Raw genomic sequence first — 23,403 nt, forward strand, 5'->3', positions numbered from 1 at the left:
TTCAGACCCATCTTCTTCTCTTTTCATGAAAACTTTACAGACCAACTTTAACTGAGTTAATCAAGGTTAGTCACCATTCTGGACTTGCAAAGAAATTTTACTTAAATAAGAAACTTCATGTTTCCCTTCATGTTTCTGTTGCTTATAGCCCCAGAGTGTCTGCTTCTGTGAACCAGCTCTAGGTCCTTGGGACAAAAGAGAATTCCATGTTCTTGCTTCTAAAGAAGCTCAAATTAATGTGAAATATGCCAGTAGAGTTTTGTACAAATAAATCCAGAAAGATTCCACCCTTGGCTGAAGATACTCATTTTTGAAGACTGCTCCCTCTTTGAAAAGCAAGGATCAGGTATCTCAAATGGATGAAATCAAGAAGGGTCAGACATGGGTAAAAGCATGAAATGAGAGAAGAGGAAATCTTACCGTTTTGGTCTGGGTGACTGAGCCAAACAAGTCATAGTTGCCAGTTTCTGTCCTTTTCCTCATCTTCTTGAACCAGTGTCTGTATTCTTCTCGTACCTAACATGCAAGCACACAGAAATGGACCTCATTTCAGAGAGTATGAACACGGGATGAATGCCATAAAATAGGGTCTGGAAGGCGTGAATTCCTTCCTCCCTTCGCCTGCCACTTTTTCAAGTGATTTGCAACCTCACTCATTGGCCATAGCGACCCTCCCATTAATGTTTTGTGAATTGCATTTATATCATTAGCACATTTTTTTTTTTTACAATTTTCATTATGATGGAGCATTTATAACGTAAATTTTCCACTGTAACCATTTTTTGGGTATACAGTTCAGTGGTGTTAATTATATTCATGACATTGTGCAACCATCACTGCCATCCATTTTGGAAACTTTCTTATCACCCTGATAGCCATCAAGCAGCACCTTCCCATCTCCACTCCCGAGCCACTAGTAACGTCTAATCTATATTCTGTCCCTACTAATTTACCTATTGGAGATATTTCATGTAAGTGGAATCACACAAAATTTGCCCATGATCTTTGGTTCATTTTATTTAGCATCATGCTTTCAAGATTTATCCTTGCTGTAGAATGTATCAAAACTTCATTCCTTTTTATGGCTGGATAGTAGTCCATTGTATGGGATACCACTTCATATCTACTAGGATGGCCATATGACTTTTTAAATGATAACTACTGTTGGTGAGGATGTGGAGAATTTGGAACCTCTGTACATTGCTGATGGGAATGGAAAATGGTGCTCCATTGTGGAAAACCACTGTGGTTCCTTTAACATGCAGACAGAAATACCACAGGACCCAGAAATTCCACCCCTAGCTACATCTGAAAGACTTAAACATAGGGATTTAGATGGATACTTGTACACCAATGTTCATTGCAGTTCCTATCTCTTTTGATGATGTTTACTACATGCACCATTCCAAATAGGCACGCATGTGTCAATTGAATAAGTGATAATAGATGGATATTAGTGATGTTAGCTATGATTTTATATCTTTATTGTAATGTTGGAAATTTCATGATATTTTAACTTATTTTGAATCCTATTTATAGATCATATATGTATATCATTTATGTATCAAAAATCATATTTATGGGGTGCCTGGGTGGCTCAGATGGTTAAGCCTCTGTCTTCAGCCCAGGTCATGATCTCAGGGTCCCGCAACTGAGCCCTGCATCAGGCTCCCTGATCAGCGGGAGCCTTCTTCCCCCCCTCTCTCTGCCTGTCTCTGCCTGTTTGTGATCTTGCTCTCTCTGTGTCAAAGAAATGAATAAAATCTTTTTAAAAAATCAAAATTATGATTAGTCTTCAGGTAAGAAAACTTGAGACTAAGGTTTATAACATGAAAATAATTTAAAACGTTGCATTAAAGGAATGTATCTAATGTTGGCTAATTGAATTTAAATTAAAAAAAGGAATGTAGTGCAATTGCAGGGTCATAGGGAAGCTCTATTTTTAATTTCTTGAGGAATCTCCACACTATTCTCCAAAGAGGCTGCACCAACTTGCATTCCGACCAAAAGCGTAAGATGGGTTCCCCTTTCTCCACATCCCCTCCAACACATGTTGTTTCCTGTCTTGCTAATTTTGGCCATTCTAAGTGGTGTAAGGTGATATCTCAGTGTGGTTTTAATTTGAATCTCCCTGATGGCTAGTGATGGTGAACATTTTTTCATGTGTCTGATAGCCATTTGTATGTCTTCATTGGAGAGTGTACTAAATGGCTGTTATTCAGAATGAGACCTCATGAGCATGCAATGCAAGCAATGAAGAGAAATATGAGGGGTCTCCTTACGATGAGGGCACTTGTGACAGAAGTCCCCCACAGTACTCCCTAACAAGCAGAGCACTCAAGTTTGGTTCCCAGTCAGATGTCCCTAATTGCTGAATGTTAGCTTTGACCCTCATCTGGCATGTCACTAGGGGTCAGTTTTGTCCCTGGAGTGACTTTGTGAAACACGTATAAGGATCATACAGAGGAAAAAGATACAATTGTAGTTTGATAAGGCATGAAAGTTTTAAGTATTTTTATGGTATTTTATTTTATTTTAAAGATTATTTATTTATTGATTTGACAGACAGAGATCACAAGTAGGCAGAGAGATAGGTGTGTGGGGGGGGGAGCAGGCTCCCCGCTGAGCAGAGAGCCCGACGTGGGGTTCAATCCCAGGACCCTGGGATCATGACCTGAGCCGAAGGCAGAGGCTTTAACCCACTGAGCCACCCAGGCACCCCTGTATTTGTGTACTTTTGCTGCTGTCTTATTTTTCTTTGTTTCTAAAGGGTTCAGTTGTATTAAATTTTTTATTGTATTTTAAATTTAAGTTGCAATGAAATGATTGAGAAAAATTTACTTCATTTTGTTAACTAGCTACCATATAAATTTAATGATTGAACATTAATTGCATTACATGTGGGGCACCTGGCTGGCTCAGGAACCATATGTGGAACATATGACTCTTGGTCTCAGGGTTATAAATTTGAGCCCCACACTGGGTGTAGAGATGACTTAAAGATATATATATATATATATATATATATATATATATATATATTTATTTTTTTTTTTTTTTGCTGAAAGTGACCTTTATTTTTATTTTTTTACTATGTTCAGTTAGCCAACATATAGGACATCATTAGTTCTTGATGTAGTGTTCAATGATTCATCAGTTGCGTGTAACACCCAGTGCTCATCACAACATGTGACCTTAATACCCATCACATGTTTAATAGCATTACATGTGGTACTTACTGTATTTTTTCACACCCCTAATTCTACCAGCCAGTAAAACATCCAATTAGTAAGTCCCAATGAAAATAATTGCAAAGTGAAATAAAATCTTGTAAAAATGAAATAAGTCAAGCAGAGAAAGACAATTATCATACGGTTTCACTTATTTGTGGAACATAAGGAATAGCACGGAGGAGAAGGAAGGGAAAAGTGAAGTAGGGGGAATCGGAGGGGAAGAGAAACCATGAGAGACTATGGACTGAGGGGTTTAGAGGGGATGGGGGTGGGGAGGATGGGTTAGCCCAGAGATAGTTATTAAGGAGGGCAAGTATTGCATGGAGCACTGGGTGTTGTATGCAAACAATGAATCTTGGAACACTGCATCAAAAACTAATGATGTACTTTATGGTGACTAACATAACATAATAAAAAAATTTAAAAATCTGTAAGCTCATGAAATCAGTGACTGTGATGTTGGAGAATTTTCAAAACACAATAGACCAGGGGTCAGCAACGTACGCCCCCAGGCCCAATGTAGTCCATTACTTATTTGTGTAAATTAAGTTTTGCCTTGCCCATTCATTGACATACTGTCTATGGGCACTTTCATGGTATTAGAGCACAGGTGAATAGCTACAAGCAGAAATCTTAGAGCCTGCAAAGCCAAAAATATTTCCTCATACTTTAAGAAAAGTTTGCCAACCCTTACAATAGACAAAAATCTTGCAAATTAGACCAGATAATTTAAAAAAGTGAAACTAAAAAGAATCACGACAAGATAGACACACCCAAGAAAATGATTAAGCTATCAAAAGATTCAGAGATCCTTGTAAAATTAACAAATTCCAAACTATTTGTGTGAAATTGCAGTTTACAAAAGTTGAGCATCACATAAAAATCATTCTATCATAGCTCCCACACCATAATGCATAAAATAATGCCCCTTCAAAGTCAACATTTGATTCTTTTGTCATTCTAAGAATTAGCCCACGTTTACAATTACAAACTCAGTATTTAAATGTAATAAGCCAGAATTGTTTTCATAGCATAGGGATTTTTTGTAAAGTCCTATACAACGATTTCTCAGCATTTACTGTGTTTTCCCCATTTTTTTTTTCTCATTGTCAGATTCTCAACGTCTCATTGTGGGCCTTGTATGGCTCTACCCAGTTTCTACTACTTCAGTGCAGGTTCAAATGACTGGAAGCAAGAAAGACAAATCCTGGAAAGGTGGTCCCTGGGACAAAAGTTGAGATGTGGAAGAAAGAGCCCCACCTCCCTCACCCCTCCATCCCCCAAACACACATACACAACCAGTACCCAAGCAATGGAGAAGCCCAAGAGACAGAAAGTAGCAGCAGAACGTGAGAAACCCAGAGGCAGTGGAATACGTGGAGGACAGACTGGTTTACCTTGTGATTGAGAAGGCAGTAGACCAGGTAGATGTAGACGCCCTGTAGAACATTGATGATGGTGAAGGAATAGGCCACTACCGACCTGATGGGGGTCAGTACTCCTTCCACCAGAAAGAAGCCAAGGCCCCAAGAACAGCCCAAAATGAAAAGCTGAGCAATGGCTTTGAATGCCAGCATCCTGCCAAAACCAAGACACAGCATGATGTTATTCATCTCGGCTCCATGGCTCATGGCAATGGTTTCTCTCACATACTGGGATGGTTTTTCTCTTGCTTCAGGGCTTCAGGACTTAGAATGTCAGCCTGTTCAACATAATTACCCCTGGCAGGAGTGTTATAGAGACTGACTGGTATGTAATGCTAGTATAATATATTGTGAAGTGTTAAATATCCCATGTAATTATTGATAGAAAGTAATACATTACAAATATACAAAAAGTATACATTTTTGTTTGGTATAATGAAATAGCATATGTTCCAGTATTCATAATATTAACATAATGGCATTTATTAGAATTATATACTATAAGTGTATTAACTATGTTTTTTATTTTCTGTAGTCTGTTGCTGTGACAACTGGAACCTTGCTGACTGCCGCCCCCACCCCGGCCTGCCCCTCCTGGGGTTAGCCAATTCTTAGAGCGTACCTTTCGAATGCAAACCAACCAACCCAAAGCTCACACCCTCAACCACCTCTCACATTCCAGGCCACTATTCATCTGCCTTAATCATCCCAGGGCCAGGTACCAGACAACTGGGGACAGTCCCTATGCCCAGAAACACACTGGAATTTTTCTTTTCTTTTTAAAAAATTGTATTTAAATTTAATTAACATATAGTGTATTATTAGTTTCAGAGGTAGAGTTCAGTGATTCATCAGTTGCATACAACACCCAGTGCTTATTACATCAAGTGCCCTCCTTAATGCCCATCACCCAGTTAGTTACCCTATCCCCACAACCACCTCCCTTCCACAATCCTCAGTGTGTTTTCCTATAGTTAAGAGTCTCTCAAATTTATAGGGAACAAGAAAAAAACCCAAATAGCCAGAGGAATGTTGAAAAAGAAAACCAAAGATGGTGGGATCACAATTCCAGACTTCAAGCTCTTACTACAAATCTGTCATCATCAAGACAGTATAGTACTGGCACAAAAACAGACACATAGATCAATGGAAGAAAATAGAGAACCCAGAAATGGACCCTCAACTCTATGGTCAACTGATCTTTGACAAAGCAGGAAAGAACATCCAATGGTAAAAAGACAGTCTCTTCAACAAATGGTGTTGGGAAAATTGGACAGCCATGTGAGGAAGAATGAAACTGGACCATTTCCTTACACCACACACAAAAATAGACTCAAAATAGATGGAAGACCTAAATTTGAGACAGGAATCCATCAAAATCTTAGAGGAGAACATAGGCAGCAACCTTTTCGATCTTGGCCACAGCAAGTTCTTGCTAGACATGTCTCCAAAGGCAAGGGAAACAAAAGCAAAAATGAACTATTGGGACTACATCAAGATAAAAGCTTTTGCACAGTAAAGGAAATAGTCAACAAAACCAAAAACAGCCTACAGAATGGGAAAAGATATTTGCAAATGTTTTACCAGATAAAGGGTTAGTATCTAAGATTTATAAAGTACTTATCAATCTCAACACCCCAAAACCAAAGAATCTGGAAAAGAAATGGGCAGAAGACATGAATAGATACTTCTCCAAAGAAGACATACAAATGGTCAACAGACACATGAAAAATTACTCCACATTACTTGGCATCAGGATAATACAAGTCAAAACCAAGATGAGATACCACCTCATACCAGTCAGAATGGCTAAAATTAACAAAACAGGAAACAACAATGTTGGTGAAGATGTGGAGAAGGGGAACCCTCTTACACTGTTGGTGGGAATGCAAGCTGGTACAGCCACTATGGGAAACAGTACGGAGGTTCCTCAAGAAGTTAAAAATAGAGCTACCCTACTACCCAGCAATTGCAATACTAGGTATTTACCCAAAAGAAAAAAAAAACCATGATCTGAAGGGGCACCCGCACCCCAATGTTTATAGTAGCAATGTCCATAATAACTCAACTATGTAAAGAGCCAAGATGTCCATTGACAGATGAATGGATAAAGAAGAGATGGTATATATATATACACATACACACACAATGGAATATTACCCAGCCATCAAAAAAAGATGAAATCTTACCATTTACATGGATGTGGATGGAACTGGAGGGAATTATGCTGAGTGAAATAAGTCAATCAGAGAAAGACAATTATCATATGGTTTCACTCATATGTGGAATTTAAGAAACAAAACAGAGGATCATAGGGGAAGGATGGGAAAAATAGAATAAGATGAAATCAGAGAGGGAGACAAACCATAAGAGACTCTTAACTCTAGGAAACAAACTGAGGGTTGCTGGAGGGGAGGTGGGGGGGGATGGGGTAACTGGGTGATGGGCATTAAGGAGGGCACTTGATATAATGGATACTTAGTAAACATTAAGTCATGCAATGGATGAATAACAACTCTACATTGGAAACTAATGTTACACTATATGTTAACTAATTGAATTTAAATAAAATAAATGAAAAAAAGAGTCTCTTACTGGAATTTTTCAAACTAGTCGATCCTAAGCCTGTTTACCCTGCTATACCTCTTTCCCACAGACACCACAATAAAGGCACTTGCCTACAATTTCCCCTGTCCCCTGCCTGCTAGTCAACTCCGGTGTTTCCCCAGAAAATCCCCCTCTCGTGGCACAGCATGCCTTTCCTCTCAGGGTCTGTGAGTATAACAAATTATCTTTTCAATGGCAGCTACCTCCTGATCTAGTGTTCTTACTATGTACCTAAATAACACCGTGCATAAAACAAGTTAATACAATAATATTAATTACAACCTATAATTCACAACATTAAGTACTGAAAACGAGTTCTTGTAGAAATACAACCCTATTAGAGATTCATGTGCTGGATAAACTCTGCTTCTTACCTGGACCATATACTTTCCCCAAAATTATAAAAATAAGGGAAACTGCAAAGACATTATTCAGGGTTTCTTAACTTCACCACTACTGACATTTGGGTAGATCACCTTTGTGTGTATATATGTGTATGTGGGGGGCTGTCCCGTGTGTCATAGGACGCTTAACGGCATCCCAGGTCGCTAACATCTAGATGCCAGTAGCAGCCTTCCCCTCTTCACCCTCCATCCCATCTTGCGACAACCAAAAATGTCTCCAGAAAATTACCCCTCATTTTAGAATCACTGCCCCCACTTTACACAGTGAAATATTCTGGAGGGGGAAAAAAAAAAACAAACCTCTTTTGCATTTTCTGGCTCTGTGCCCACCTACCTTGTGTTGTGCATCCTGGGTAATTCATTATTGAGGGAGCTAAGCTGGTTTTTTAAAATGCATAGGGTGGTCAGATAGAAGGAAAAATTGATCTGTGGAAATGACATGAAGGACAGAGTTTAAAGTAGGCTAATATCTAATATTTACAATTAAATAGGAAATGACATTGGAACACTGAAAAAAATGAAATTTAAAAAAGGAATTCATTCTTGAAACTTGTAAAATATGTTTAGGATTTCTGAAACTCTCTGGATATATGCCTCGATTATTTTCTATAATTATGCTGTTAGCCAACATACAGTACATCATTAGTTTTTGATGTTGTGTTCAACAGTCCATTAGTTGCATATGCCTTGATTTTTTAAAAAATTAGCCTCCGTTTTTTTATGATCAGAAAAGCGATATATGTTCATTATCCAAAATTAGGAAAATGCAGAAAAACAGACAGAACTTATCTGAAATTCTGGCAAAGAAACTCATATTCAGAGATAAGCACTATTTCCATTTTGGTGCTTACCTTTTCCAATGTTTGCTCCCCCCTCCCCCTATTGGCATGCCCTTTTCATAACAAAATTTTAGGATCACTAAATATTTTACACAGCCATTAAAAAACACCCAAGACTGATGGTCAAATTGTGTTTGCAAAACACATTCTATTAATTCAGAAAGGAAATCTGATTGAGGCCTATAGTCTAGTTGATGTGACTATACGAATGTCATTTTCCTGGTTTTGGTATTTTACCATGATTATGTAAAATATTATCTTTGAGTAAAGCTGAGTGAAGGCTACTTAGAACTCTTTGAACTATTTTTGCAAGTTCTTGTGAATTTTAAGTTATTTGTAATGAAAAAGATAACTAGTGTTGGTGAACATGTGAGGAAATTGGGACACTTGCACACCTGTTGGTGGGAATGTAAGTTGGTACAGCTGTTGTAGACAACAGTATGGAGCTTCTTCAAAATATTTAAAATATTAACTGACTTGTGATCCAGCAATCCCACTTCTGCATATCTATCCTAAAGAATTGAGTTTGTGTTGGGATGAGCACTGGGTGTTATATGCAATGATGAATCTTTGAACACTACATCTGAAACTAATAATGGACTATATGTTGGCTAATTGAATTTAGATAATAAAAAAGGAATTGAAGTCCAAATCTGGAGGAGACATCCATACTCCCATACTCCACGCGGCATTATTCACAAAAGCCAAGATCCGTAAACAACCTAAGTGTCCATTAAGAGAATGGATAGAGTAGATTTGATAGCGATAGCTCATTGTGTAAATATATGGACAGACACAGTGGAATATTGCTCGGCCCTAAAAAAGAAGGAGACCTTACACTATGTGGACACATGGATGAACCTTTAGGACATGATGGTAGGTGAAATAAGCCAGTCACAGAAGGACTAATATGGCATGACTTCACTTACACGAGGTGTCCAAATAGTCAAACTCATAGAAGCAGAGAGTAGGATGGTGGTGTTGGGGTCTGGGGCTGGAAAAGGGATATAAGGAATTATGATTCAGGAGGTATAATGTTCCAGTCATGCAAGCTGATTACACTCTAGAGCTCTGCTGTATGATGCCATCATGTCCATCGTTGACAATACTGCATTGAACCCCTAAAATTTTACTAAGAGGATACAGCTCATGTTAAATGATTTTATTATAATTTTTAAAAAGCTGATTGTCCGTGACCACATATTTTTTTAGAAAGCCAAATCATCAGTGATTCCGCTGGGGTAACATGTGATGTCTTCATCTCAGCTCAGATGTGACTCTTTCCACAAAGAGAAGGGTCCATATATAATCTCTTAGTATGTACTGTTCTAAGTCTAAAGACTCTAAAGAAAATTTAAATAGGTCTCTATCCAATGATTCCCTTTGTCATGTCACTAAACACGGTATTTTCTATATCCAAAGTGACAACAAAAATTATACACCTACCAAAATAATAACAAAAACCGGTCCCATGAAGCTCCAAATAAATCTTCCATGGAAGCTGAGCCAGCAGCTGAAAAACAGAACAAACAACTTTCCAGATCTTCATAAAAAGAAACAAATGCACTTATTTATTTTTATTTTTTTTAACTTTTAAAGTTTTTAAGTTAAAAAAATTATGAAGGAGGGCATGTATTGCATAGAGCACTGGGATGTTATACGTAAACAATAAATCTTGGAACAGTACATCAAAAACTAGTGATGTACTACTGTATGGTGACTAACATAATGTAATAAGAATAATAATAAAAATAAACATTTTAAGCAAATAAATTTATTTCATTATGTTACATTAGTCACCCTATAGTACAACATTAGCTTATTATATTATACACTCTATATTATATATATATAAAATACATATTATATATATGCATATATATTACATTATACACCCTATAGTACATCATTAGCACATTACATCATGTGCATTAAAAAAAAAAATCTTTCTCGGGCACCTGGGTGGCTCAGTCAGTTAGGCAGCTGCCTTTGGCTCAGGTCATGATCTCAGGGTCTTGGGCTCTAGTCCCCCATTGGGCTCTCTGCTCAGCGGGGAGTCTGCTTCTCCCTCTCCCTCTGCCTGCAGCTCCCCCTGCTTGTTCTCTCTCTCTCTCAGTGTCCAATAAATAAATAAGATCTTAAAAAAAATCTTTCCCTAAACTGAAACATAGGGAGAAAAATGGGCACAGGAACTGGGTCACGGTGAAATAATAATATAACAATGACAACCATAACATGGAGAAAAACAATGATTAACATTCTTGGAAAACTTATATTCTGGGTATAGTGGTCCAGACCATTCATTCAGTTAAGCATCAAGGACCCAGTGAATGCTGCCCCATCCTTCCACTATCAGAATTCAAATACAAACTCAGAGCGGTGGCTTTGAATAGACCAGATTTCCTCTGTCTTGGCACTACCGACATTTGGGGCCCATGGTTCTTCACAGTGGGGTTGACCTGTGCACCACAAAACATTCAGTAGCATATCTGGCCACCTGTCTCCCTCAAGCTGTGACAACAAAAAAGGTCTCCAGACACTGCTGAAAGTCCCTTGTGGGGGACAAAATCACCCCTACCTGAGAATCACTGGAATAGACCAATAACAGGATAAACACAGATTTGGCTTTTAGTAACAAAAATATTTAGTTTCAACTCTGATTTTCATCCATAAAGGATGGTCCCTTTCCTCAAGTTGTATTTCTTTCTTTTTTTTTTTTTTTAAAGATTTTATTTATTTATTTGACAGAGAGAGAGACACACAGAGAGAAGGAACACAGGGCGAGCAGGAGAGGGAGAAGTAGGCTTCTTGCTGAGCAGGGAGTCCAAAGAGGGGCTCGATCCCAGGACCCTGGGATCCTGACCCGAGCTGAGGGCAGAGGCTTTAACCCACTGAGCCACCCAGGTGCCCCCTCAAGTTGTATTTCAAAAATATGTTGTTTACTGCTTAGTTCAAAGGACACTTTTTTGTATGTTATTTCTTTTCCAAAATTATGTCCAAAATTATGTCCACCCTAAACCCATGATTGTCCACTTGTTCCTAAAAATAATTTTGCAAGTTAGAACAAATTATGAAAGAAAATAAATTTATAGGTGTGATAGAATAACTTGAACTTCTCTCTACTCCGAAGGTGTCCAAGTCCTAATGCCCAGAATTTGTGAATTGCTACTTTACAAAGCAAAAGGGACTTTGCAGATATAATTGAGTGTAAGTATCTTGGAATGGGGAGATAGATTACCCTGGATTACTTGAGTGGATCCCATGGAATCACATGTGTTCTTAGAAGTGGAAAGGAGAGACAGAAGAGAGTCAGAAGGAGATCCGAAGGTCAGAGAGGCGCAATGTTGCCAGCTCTGAACACAGAGGAAGGGGGACATGAGCTGAGGAATATGGGTGGCCCCTGAAGGCTGGAAAAGCCCCTCCAGGCCCAAGATGAAATGTACATGCTGATACCTTGTTTTTAGCTCAGTGAGACCCATGATGGACTTCTGACCTACAGAACTCTAAGATAACAAGATTGCGTGGTTTTAAGCCACCAAGTTTGAGCTAATTTGTTCGAACAGCACTGGGAAATAAACACAATAAGACTTTTCAAAAATCAAATAACATATGTCATAGGAAGTTTACCTCTTAGGGGTCCCTCTGATCACATTATTTCAAATATCACCTCACATATATCCCAATTTCTCTACTTTGCTTTCTGTGGTGGTAGCTATCACAGCCTAACATCATATTGCATGTCTATTTGCTTATTGTCTGCTTTGTTTCCTGGGGGGCCCACAGAGCCTTCAATAGCAAAGGTAGTAGATGTTTTATACATTGGAGTTCATATTTGTATTGTTACTTCCTCATAACAAAGACACTGTGCTTACTGAGTTTCTGTTCCATAACTGGTGTGTCCAAGCCCTGCAGACACAGCTACAATCACAGCTGGGATCCCGTAGCCAAAAGGATATATGAACCTCCTCTTGAACTTCCCTGCACTGATGTAGTTGGCCACTTTGAGGTTCTTGACAGTTAGGAAAAGCTGCAGCCCTTCAAGGAGCATCCAGGTGAAGGAGGCCAGGTAGAGGTAGTGCAGCACTCCAGCGATGATGGAGCACAGCACCTGGAGGGGAGACAAAAGTTAGGAGAACCTTACGGGTGCACAGAGAACAAAGTTCACCATTCCTTGGAGCAAAGGGGATACAAGGTCACTGGAACACAGTCGTGCAGAGCAAGATGCTTGGGTTGAGTTCCTGTACTTCTCTGGGTTGACTCGTGGTGGCAAACTCAAAAACTGTGGAGGGCCAGGTAGGGAGCATGTATCTGTCAAGCAGGCAAATGTTAGGGAAGAGGTAGGGGTTGGAACTGTGCCACATGACCCTTCCGAAAAGCAGCAGTTGCTTTCAGCTCCAGCAATGGTTTCCATTCAAGAATGTGAGCCCAGGTTGATGCAAAAGTTGGGTATTCATCATGTCTGATGGCTGAGTAATAGGGCACGTATTGCACAGAGCACCGGGTGTTATATGTAAACAATGAACTTGGAATACAACATCAAAAACCAAAGATGTACTGCATGGTGACTAACTAACATAATAATAATAAAAAAAGAATGTGAGCCTAATATTGCTAGTGTTTCCTTTCTTTAAAACATATGCACACACACACCTGGAAATCTGAATTGTTGAGCAAAATTTCTCAGTTTTTAAATGCAGACAGTTAAAAAGAAAAAAACTGTGGGGAAATACACAGTACACAACACAAAAGTTACCATCTTACTATTTATAAGTGCATGGTTCGTGGTCTAGTCAATGCCTGTGAGTGTTAAGTACATTCACCCTGTTGTGCAGCCGTCCCCACCATCCATCTCCAGAACTCTTCATTTTGCAAAACTGAAATCTGTCCCCTTGAAACACTGACCTTCCGACCCTCCCCCACCTCAGGTTCCCACCATCGACTCTCTGTCTCTGTGAATATGTGTAAGTCTTTTAGGGACCCTCTATGAGTGGAATCAGACAGGATGTGTCCTTTTGTGACTGGTTTATTTCATTAAGCACAATGTCCCCAAGGTCCATACAGGTTGTAGCAAGTGTCAGTATGTCCTTCCTTTTTAAGGCTGAATAATATTCCATCCTATGTATATATAGCACTTCTTGTACCTGCCGTCTGTCAAGACACACGGGTTGTTTTTACCTTTGGTTATTGTGAACAATGGTACTGTGAACATGGTTGTGCAAATGTCTCTTTCAGAACTTATTTTCAAATTCTTTTTCTTTAATTATCTTTAAAAAATTTTTTAAAATTTATTTTATTTTTTCGGTATTCCAAGATTCATTGTTTATGCACCACACCCAGTGCTCCATGCAATATGTGCCCTCCTTAATACCCACCACCAGGCCCAACCCCCCACCCCTCCAAAACCCTCAGTTTGTTTCTCAGAGTCCACAGGCTCTCATGGTTCATCTCCCCCTCTGATTTCCCCCAATTCACCTTTCCTTTCCTTCTCCTAATGTCCTCCATGTTATTCCTTATGCTCCACAAGTAAGTGAAACCGTATGATAATTGACTTTCTCTACTTGACTTATTTCACTCAGCATAATCTCCTCCCGTCCTGTCCATGTTGATATAAAAGTTTTTAAAACATTTTTAATTTAAAAAATTTTTTTGTATTGTGTTACATTAGTCACCGTATAGTACCTCATTAGTTTTTGATTTAGTGTTCCATGAGTCATTGTTTGCATATAAGACCCAATGCTCCTTCTTTGAGGTAAGTACCCAGATACTGGCAACTCTTTTTTTTTTTTTTTTTTTTTTTGCAACTCTTTTTTAATTAAAAACCACAAGCAGACTCAACAGAAAGGAGCTGCTGGCAGTTAGGTCTGGGAAATAATTTTTTTGACCTTTGGCTTAGATTCATCTCACTCATGCATAAAATACTATCCAAGAGAGCTGAGTATCCTATGTTCAACGTTTTCATTTAGCAAAAGTGCTGAAAGGTGACCCAATGGCTTTAGAGGAACTATATTTTAACAAATATTCACAAAATAAACACTTCAGTGTCCTTCTTTGCTGAATAAAGTTGATATCTACAGATCTGCACAGTCTACCTTATGGCTAGGAGACACTCATGGGACTATTTACATTTAAATTCATTAAAATTAAACAGAATTTAAGGGGTGCCGGGGTGGCTCAGTCATTAAGTGTCTGCCTTTGGCTCAGGTAATGATCCCAGAGTCCTGGGATTGAGCCCTGTGTCAGGCTCTCTGCTTGGCGGGAAGCCTGCTTCTCCCTCTCCCACTCCCCCTGCTTGTGTTCGCTCTCTTGCTGTGTCTCTCTCTGTCAAATAAATAAATAAAATCTTAAAAAAAATTAAAACAGAATTGAAGAGTCAGTTCCTCAGTTACACTAGCCAAAGTCAAGTGCTTAATAGCCACATGTGGCCAGTCACTCCCATATTGAAGAGTTCACATATAGAATATTTTTATCCTAACAGGAGGTTCTATTACAAAGTGCAGATCTAGAGCTGTGTGCCCTGAATTAAGTGAAGGACAGTCAGGTTCTTAACTAAAACCTCATAAAACCCATTATATAATATTAGGCAGGTTACTTCCTCTACTCACACTTTAGGTTTGCCAACTTAAAATAAATTAATTTTTTAAAAGATTTTATTTATTTATTGACAGACAGAGATCTCAAGTAGGTGGAGAGGCAGGCAGAGAGAGAGAGAAAGAGAGAGAGGAGGAAGCAGGCTTCCCGCTAAGCAGAGAGCCTGATGCAGGACTAGATTCCTCGACCCTGGGATCATGAACTGAGCCAAAGGCAGAAGCTTTAACCCACTGAGCCACCCAAGCACCCCTAAAATAAATTAATTTTGATTAGATATGTAATTTTCACCATTTCTTTTTTTTAGAGATTTATTCATTTATTTGAGAGAGAGGGGAGAGGGACAGAGGAAGTAGAAGAGGGGAAGCAGACCCCTCACGGAGTGTGAGTGATGCGGGGCTCAATTTCATGACCCTGAGGTCACGCCCTGAGCCAAAACCAAGAGTTGGACGCCCAACTGACTGAACCACCCAAGGACCCCGACTTTTACGATTTCATAGCCAGGGAACTCCCTTCTAATATTCATTCCCAGAGACCCACTATTGATAGCACTAAAATGAGCAGCCATTGGCAATGGGGGTTGAACTGTCCATCCAAATTTTTGGACCTTCCTTCCCTTTTCCTACATCTAGCTACCCCTTCCTTGGGCTTCAAGTGCATAGCGGCAAAGCCGCTGGAAATGTTCACAGAAAAGTGAGTCTCAGCTAATTCTCCTACCTTGGGCTCTGTCCGGTCAATGGCTGTGAGGAAGAGCAGGTGGGCCAGGAAGAGGCAGATGGAGAGCTGCAGGTGGAGGGAGGTGCTGATGTTCTGGATGGGTCGGCACAGGAGGAAGGTGAGGGCTGCCAGGAAGAGGCACAGCAGAGAGAGACTCAGCCCCACGTATGTGATCATGGTCAGCACAGGATCCACCTATGAGCCGCAAAAGAAGAAATCCATTAGAGTTTCCAGTTATGTTGTTATGTGCCTGATGGGTGTCCCAGGTCTGTCCCCCAAACAAATGACTTTAGCTCTCTGAGATCTGGTGTCCCCATATTTAAAATGGAGGCAGTATTACAGGCTGAATTGTGTTCCTCACCCACAAATTAATATGTAAAAGTACTAATCCCAAGGACCTCAGAATCTGACTGTATTTGGAGACAGGGTTAACTGAGTTACATGATGTCATTAGGGTGGGCCCTGATCCAGTAAGACTGGTGCCCTTATAAGAAATTTGGAAACAGACAGGTAGAGAGGGAGGACCATGTGAAGACACAGGGAGTAGGAAGCCAAGGAGAGATGCCTCAGGAAAAAAAAATCCTACCAGCACCTTGAACTTGGACTTCCAGATTCTAGATCTGCGATAAAATAAGTTTCTGTTGTTTAAGCCACCCAGACCATGAAACTTGGTCATCACAGTCCTGGCAAGTTAATAGAGGCCTTAAGAGTATTTTCTACACAGTACTGTTGGAAAACTGAAACCACCAAACTGGCATGGCCCATAAAAATATCACAGTTGCATCATTCACAATAGCCAAGATATGGAATCAACCTAATAACCATTGATGGATGGATGAGTAAAGACACTGAGGTGTACGCATTACATTACTATAGTGGAGTATTACTCAGCATTAATAAAGAAAGTAATCCTGCTATTTGCGACAACATGGATGAATCCTGACAGCATCAGGCCAAATGAAGCAAACCGGACACAGGAAAACCAATATTGTATGATCATACATATATGCAGACTCCAAAATAGTCTAATTCACAGAAGCAGAGAGTAGAATGTTGGTTGCCAGAGGCTGGGAGGAGGGGAAAATGAGGAGATGTGGCCAAGCAGCATCAAGCTTCAGTTATGAAAGCTCACTGAGTTCTGGGGATCTAATGTGCAGCATGGTATCAACAATGAACAATGCTATATTGTATACTTGAAATTTGCTAAGAAGGTAGGTCTTAAACCTTCTCATCGCAGACACACACGACAGGACACCTATATAGCGGTGATGGGTAAGTTATGTATCTCGACCATGAAGATCTTGTCATAATGCATACACATATACTAAAACATCACGTTGTTCACCTTAAATATATACAATTTTTACATATCAAGGATATCTCAATAAAGTGGGTTTTTTCAAAAAACATATACCCTATGAAATAATTTTACATATTCTGGTAGTCCCATTAAAAATGTAAAAGGAGACATAAAATAATTTACTACTATGTTTTCTTTTTTTCCCAAGAGATTTTATTTATTTATTTGAGAGAGAGATTGAGAGAGCATGAGAGGGGCGAGGGTCAGAGGGAGAAGCAGACTCCCTGCCGAGCAGGGAGCCCAACTTGGGACTCAATCCTGGGGCTCCAGGATCATGACCTGAGCCAAAGGCAGTTGCTTAACCAACTGAGCCACCCAGGAACTCTAGTATATTTTCTTTAACCCAATAGGTTCCAAATATTAGTTCAATGTATGATCAATGTAAAGGTAAAGAGTTATTCAAGAGACGTTTGACATTCTTTCCCTCTGTGTTGAGGGAGCACAGAGTTGTCCCTGTTGTCACTTCCCCATATCAGAGAGAGAAGTTTGTAACATACGATACAATTCACTTATTCTGAGGTTCATTACTTACTATGTCCCCATTCACTGAAGCGTCGGGTATCTTCCACACACTTAGTGGTCCTAGATGCTCGAGGAATATTTGTCTAGGGAATGAATCCCCTTGTAAAATGCAGGCCCCTGACCCCACACCAGGTTTTCAGAATCCAAATCTCTTGGAAATGGAGCCAAGAATCTGCATTATAAATAAACACCCCAACCTATGGTTCTAAGGAACAGGAAACTGTGAGAAGCACTTAATGGCTAACACTTCCAGGTGAACATTCTAGTGATTTCCACTGAAAATGTTGACAGCCTTTCATGAATAGAGGGCTTGCTTTAAAACTGCTCTCCGTTCAATGTCAGAATGCATTCAATCTTCTTTTTACTAGAACTTGATAATGTTCCACTTCAATGAAAGGTAAGTTTATTTACAAAAGGAGAGATTACCTTTAATTTGGTGGATGCCATGAGGATGGCAAAGCTGGAGAGGTGATTGCAGCTGCAAAGGGTTTGATTTTCATCTGAAGAAATAACTTGACAGCCTTCATTAGACCAAGACGACCCTTGCCAGTAGACACAGATGGACAGCTCATTTTCTCTCTTCATCTGGAGAATAACCACATTGCCTTAGCCCAGTCATAAAATAACTAACATTTACTGATTGTTGTTCATATTCCAAAATATACTAGGCATTTTGTATCTATTATCTCATTTACTACAAAGGTAGGTATTCATATACTCCTTTTACACAGGAGGAAACTGACAGTTGGAAGCTGGTGATAATTGAGGAGATGGGATTCCAGTCCTGGAGTTCGGACTTCAGAGCTGTAAGTCTTAACCATCCTACCTACTGTCTCTCTCATTTGTAAGGTAAATGAGAAGAGGGAAGAAAAAGGAGATCATTTTTGATGTCAAGGCAATGTGATTTCCTGAAGAAGAGAAAGTATCTGTTGAGTTCCTAACTAGTAGTTCTTTTCTCCCTTGAAATTGTCCTTGTCACCAACAGAGACAACACTGACAGATATCTACATATGTAGGCACCAATCTCTAGACTCAGCATGGAATAACTCGATTAACCTCCACAGCAGCTTATGGTGTAGGTTCTGTTACTGTCCCAGATGCATGTGTTGGGGCATACCCCAAAATACAGTACATGCACAAAAGTGTTGGTTCACTGTTTTGTGATTTGACACAGAAAAGGACTTGCTCATTGAAGCTGCTACAAGTGAACAGCTTAAGTATAATGGGCCCAGTGGGAGGTATAAATGGGTCAGAATGCTTTCACATGGCCATTTAATCATGCCCAAAGTTTGATTATATGAAGGAGACAAAAATCTGTTTCTTTCCTTAATCCAGGTCTAAGGCTGTTTGTAAGGAAAAAAAAAAAATCCTGTGTTCAGCCAAGAGCTGGGAAAAGGGGGAAATGGTGTCTGAATATTGCTTATTTGATATTTAGAGGTTTTAAATATTTCCTTTGACAGGAAATAAAAGGCAGTAAAAAATATTCTGAGTGCTCACCACTTCCTGTGTTCTGAAATTCCCATGTAATTGCATTTAAAAAAAAATCAACAAAGGCTGAGCCTAGAAATTAATGGTATCTAATGCTTTGGAATTCTTACTATGTGTCAGATTTAAAAAAAAAAGATTTTACTTATTTATTTGACAACAGATCACAAGTAGGTAGAGAGGCAGGCAGAGAGAGAGAGGAGGAAGCAGGCTCCCTACTGAGCAGACAGCCTGATGCAGGGCTCAATCCCAGGACCCTGAGATCATGACCTGAGCCGTAGGCAGAGGCTTTAACCGACTGAGCCACCCAGGCACCCCTATGTGTCAGATTTTTTAATAAAGGTTTTATTATGGTAAAAATTGCATAATATAAAAATTTCCCAACCTAACCATTTTTGAGTGGACAGCACCATAATGTTAAATAAATTCACATTTTTGTGCAACCCATCTCCAGAACTTTTTTAAAATTTGTCACAGAAAGAGAGAGAGAGAGAGAGAGAGAGAGAGAACAAGCAGAAGGAGAACAGGCTCCCCACTGAGCAAGGAGCCCAATGTAGGACTTGATCCCAGAACCCTGAGATCATGACCTGAGCAGAAGGCTGACACTTAATCAACTGAGCCACCGAGGTGTCCTGTCCACAACTTTTTTTTCATTTTGTAAAACTGAAACACTGACCATTAAAAAAATAATTGCTCATTTCTCTCCCTGCAGCTCCTGGCAAACATTCTTTGACTTTTTCTGTGACTGTTTCTATGAACCTGACTACTCTGGGGACCTTATATAAAATGGATTTTAATATTTTTCTTTCTGTGTCTGGCATATTTCACTTAACAAAATGTCCTCAAGGTTCATCCCTGTTGTAACATATATCAAAATTGTATTTCTTTATTTTTCAAGTTTTTATTTAAATTCTAATTATTTAATGTATATGGTAAAATTGATTTCAGGTGTAGAATTTAGTGATTTATCACTTGCATATAACACCCAATGCTCATTTTTTTTAAAAGCTAAATACTATTCAATATTATTTCATACAGTAATACTAGGTTCAAGCGTTTGAGGAACAATCATACTATCTTCCATAGTGGCTGCACCATTTAATATTCCTACCAACATTTCACAGTGATTCCAATTTCTCTCCCTCTTCATCTTGTTTTGTTTTGTTTTTATAGTAGCCATACTAATGGATATGAAGTGATATGTCATTGCGGTTTTGATTTACATTTACCTAATGGTTAGTGACTTCCAGCATCTTTTCATATGCTTCTTGAACATTTGTATATCATCTTTTGAGAAACATGTGTTCAGATCCTTTTTCTATCTCTCTCTCTCTTTTAAATAGAGGTATTTTGTTGCTGTTGTTGACTTGTAGACGTTCTTTATGTGTTCTGGGTACTAAACCTTTAGCAGGTATTTTCTCCCATTCCATGGGTTAGCTTTTCACTACATTGACTGTGTCCTTTGATGCACAGAAGTTTTTAGTTTAGTGTCGCCCATTTATCTATTTCTACTTTTGTTGCTTGTTCTTTTGGTGTCATAACTGAGAAACTCTTGCCAAATTTAAGTAATGAAGCTTTTCAACTATGTTTTCTTCTAGAAGTTTGATAGTTCTAGGTCTTGCATTTATGTCTTTGATCCATCTTGTGTTCATGTTATGTATGGTGTAAGAGTCCATTTGCTCTTTAGCACACAGATATCCAATTTTCCCAGCACCATTTGTTGATGTCAGGCACTATTTTAAGGGCTTTATACACGTGGACTCATTTATCCTACACATTAAGAAGGCACATTACTATTACCAGTAACAGAACCTCAGCATCTGGACTGTGCTCAGCACAGAAGGCTGGGTAATTTGCCTAACTAGTGAGTGGGAAGGGAGCCAGGACTTGAACCCAGTTTGTTCAGCAGCAACTCTCCGTGTACTGGTTTAAGAAATGTCCATCAATTATTTGGCACTCCCTTCAAAATGCCAAGTCTAACTCCACTTCCTTGGGAGCAGTCTCTCTTGGAGCACTCATGGAAGCCAACTACCACGCCATGAAAACAGTGAAGCAGCTCTCAGAGAGCCCCACATGGCAAAAACAGAAGCCTCTTGCCACCGGCCACAGGGCGAATCCACCTTTAAAACAAACCCTTTAGCCTCAGTGAAGTCTGCTGGTGACAACACCCAGCCACTATCTTGACAGAAAACTTTTGAGAAACCTTGAGCTAGAGCCATCCAATAAAGCTACACCCAGATTCCTGACCTAAAGAAACAGAATGAGATAATAAATTCATATCACTTTAAGTTGCCAAGTTCTGGAGTAATTGTTTACACAAGCAAACAACGCCTTTGAAGAAGACAAATCAATTTTAATTTTGGCAAAGTTCTAAAACCTTGAAAACTTTTCTATTGGAGTGTGCCTGGTATGATGCCTTGTTACAGCCATTAGGAAGCACTTCAAAAACACCTAAGGACTACCACTCATCTCACATGCTGGTCTGGATTGGTGACTTCTTAAACCCTGACCAGTTTTATTTGGACCGGCTTGACGAGTCAGACATATCCAGAGTCTTGGGGGAGAGTTGAGAGGCTGATTCTGAAGTTATCTCCTCAATACAGCTCAGGGATACCCCAGTTTCTCAGGAAGCCATATCACACCCTTGGTTTATTTTGGACTTTCCAACACCATGTCTCCCAGATGAGTGAGATTCGATTTCATTTTTACAGACTTCCAACCTGTGAATTCATCAGCATGGAAACATTCCCATTTAATTATGAAATCCCTGTACATGTAATAGAGTCACCTGGTTCTCACATACCTTTTCATGCTGAAATGTGAAATTAACAGGCACGGAGAGTGAGATGTTCTTTCTGGATCCCACTGTACCACTCACTACCTTGGAGTTCAGGTAGAAATTATGCAATTTTTCCTTTGTCATTAGATTTTCCTTAGACGCAAAACTCTCACCGATGATGGGACCAATAGAAGTATAAGATATAAATGCGACAATACCTGGGATAAAGAAGAAAACCCCACCTAGTTTCAAGGATGGCCATTTGGGGGCAATGTAATCTGTGTTAACTTTCACAGATCATTGGAAAAAATGATTTTAGTTCTCATTTATTAAGCCTTTACTGTGGGACAATGTGCTGAGTCATTCACATAAGTCATAATCATTTTATTTTTAACATATTTTAAATTTTAAATAGAAATTTCTTCATGACTACCACTCTTGCTAGGGAATATTTTCTTTGGCATTTTACTGTTAAGGAAAGGATTACAGATATTTAATAACCAACTTTAGGTTGGAGCTAGGAAAATGTGAAGTCATTATTATATTCCCCAAAAATTCCAAAGCAAATCAATTAAATGATGGAAGGAATCAAGGAAGAGGGGAAAGAAGGCAGGCAGTTTAATAGATGGGAGAGTGAGTGAGTAGATGGATGGAAGAATGGATGGATGGAAGAATGCATGGATGGATGGACGGATGGATGGACGCATGCATGCATGCTTGCATGGATAGAAGGATGAATGGATGGATGGGTGAAAGGAAAGATGGTAGATTGTATGGATACATGGATGAATGGGTGGATGAATGGGTGGATTTAGAGAAGGAAGAAAGGGAGAAAAGGGAAGGGAAAGAAAATAGGATGGAAATAGAAAAGGGGGAAGAAAGAAGGAAAGAGAGAAGGGGAGAAGAAGGCAAGAGATGAAGGGGAGAGCAAGGAAGTGAAAGAGGGAGAAAAAGACTATTAGCAGGTAAGTTTGCAGGAGGGAAAGGTCATATGAAAAATAGTAAAGGAAAAATCTTAAAGGTGATTAAATTTAGACTTTGCACAGTTTTTCAAATGAGCTAGACAAATATGAAATCAGTATGTCATGCACTGGAAACTAATGTTATATGTCAATTATATCTCAAGTAAAAATTTTTTTAAAAATTTAAAACTTAAAGCAAAAAAAAATAAATGAATAAAAATAAACACAAATATTCAGAAATTTTAAAAAGAGAGAAAGAGCTAAAAGGCTGATTGGTTTCCTCCAGGAAATAGGGAGCCACTCATTGTCCATTTGCAAGGGAAAGACAGCTGTTTAAGGAAACCAGCCTAAAGCATTGCATAGGGTGGAGGTGATTTAAGCAAGGAAAAGACATGGGAAGCCATTAAAAAATCTCAACTCTAATCCTGCTCCAACACATCCAAGGTAAACAAAATAGGATTCTTTTCTTTTTCTTATTTCTGGCTG

The 23,403-nt window shown here is 39.2% G+C and overlaps 1 protein-coding gene across 1 annotated transcript; it reads right to left on the bottom strand.

The window, feature by feature from the left end:
- Positions 1-4,394: 4,394 nt before the first annotated feature.
- Positions 4,395-22,099, bottom strand: LOC111161643 (putative adhesion G protein-coupled receptor E4P). The gene is made up of 8 exons (XM_022525406.1): positions 21,980-22,099; positions 18,118-18,276; positions 15,810-16,004; positions 12,380-12,615; positions 9,954-10,020; positions 8,003-8,094; positions 4,631-4,811; positions 4,395-4,418 (listed from the first exon to the last, which is right to left on the bottom strand). The coding sequence occupies exons 1-8, from the start codon at positions 22,097-22,099 to the stop codon at positions 4,395-4,397; spliced, it is 1,074 nt and encodes a 357-aa protein (XP_022381114.1).
- Between the last annotated feature and the right edge of the window lie 1,304 nt (positions 22,100-23,403).

Source organism: Enhydra lutris, unplaced genomic scaffold, assembly GCF_002288905.1.
Source record: "Enhydra lutris kenyoni isolate GAN:26980312 unplaced genomic scaffold, ASM228890v2 scaffoldscaffold86, whole genome shotgun sequence".
NCBI lineage: Eukaryota > Metazoa > Chordata > Mammalia > Carnivora > Mustelidae > Enhydra > Enhydra lutris.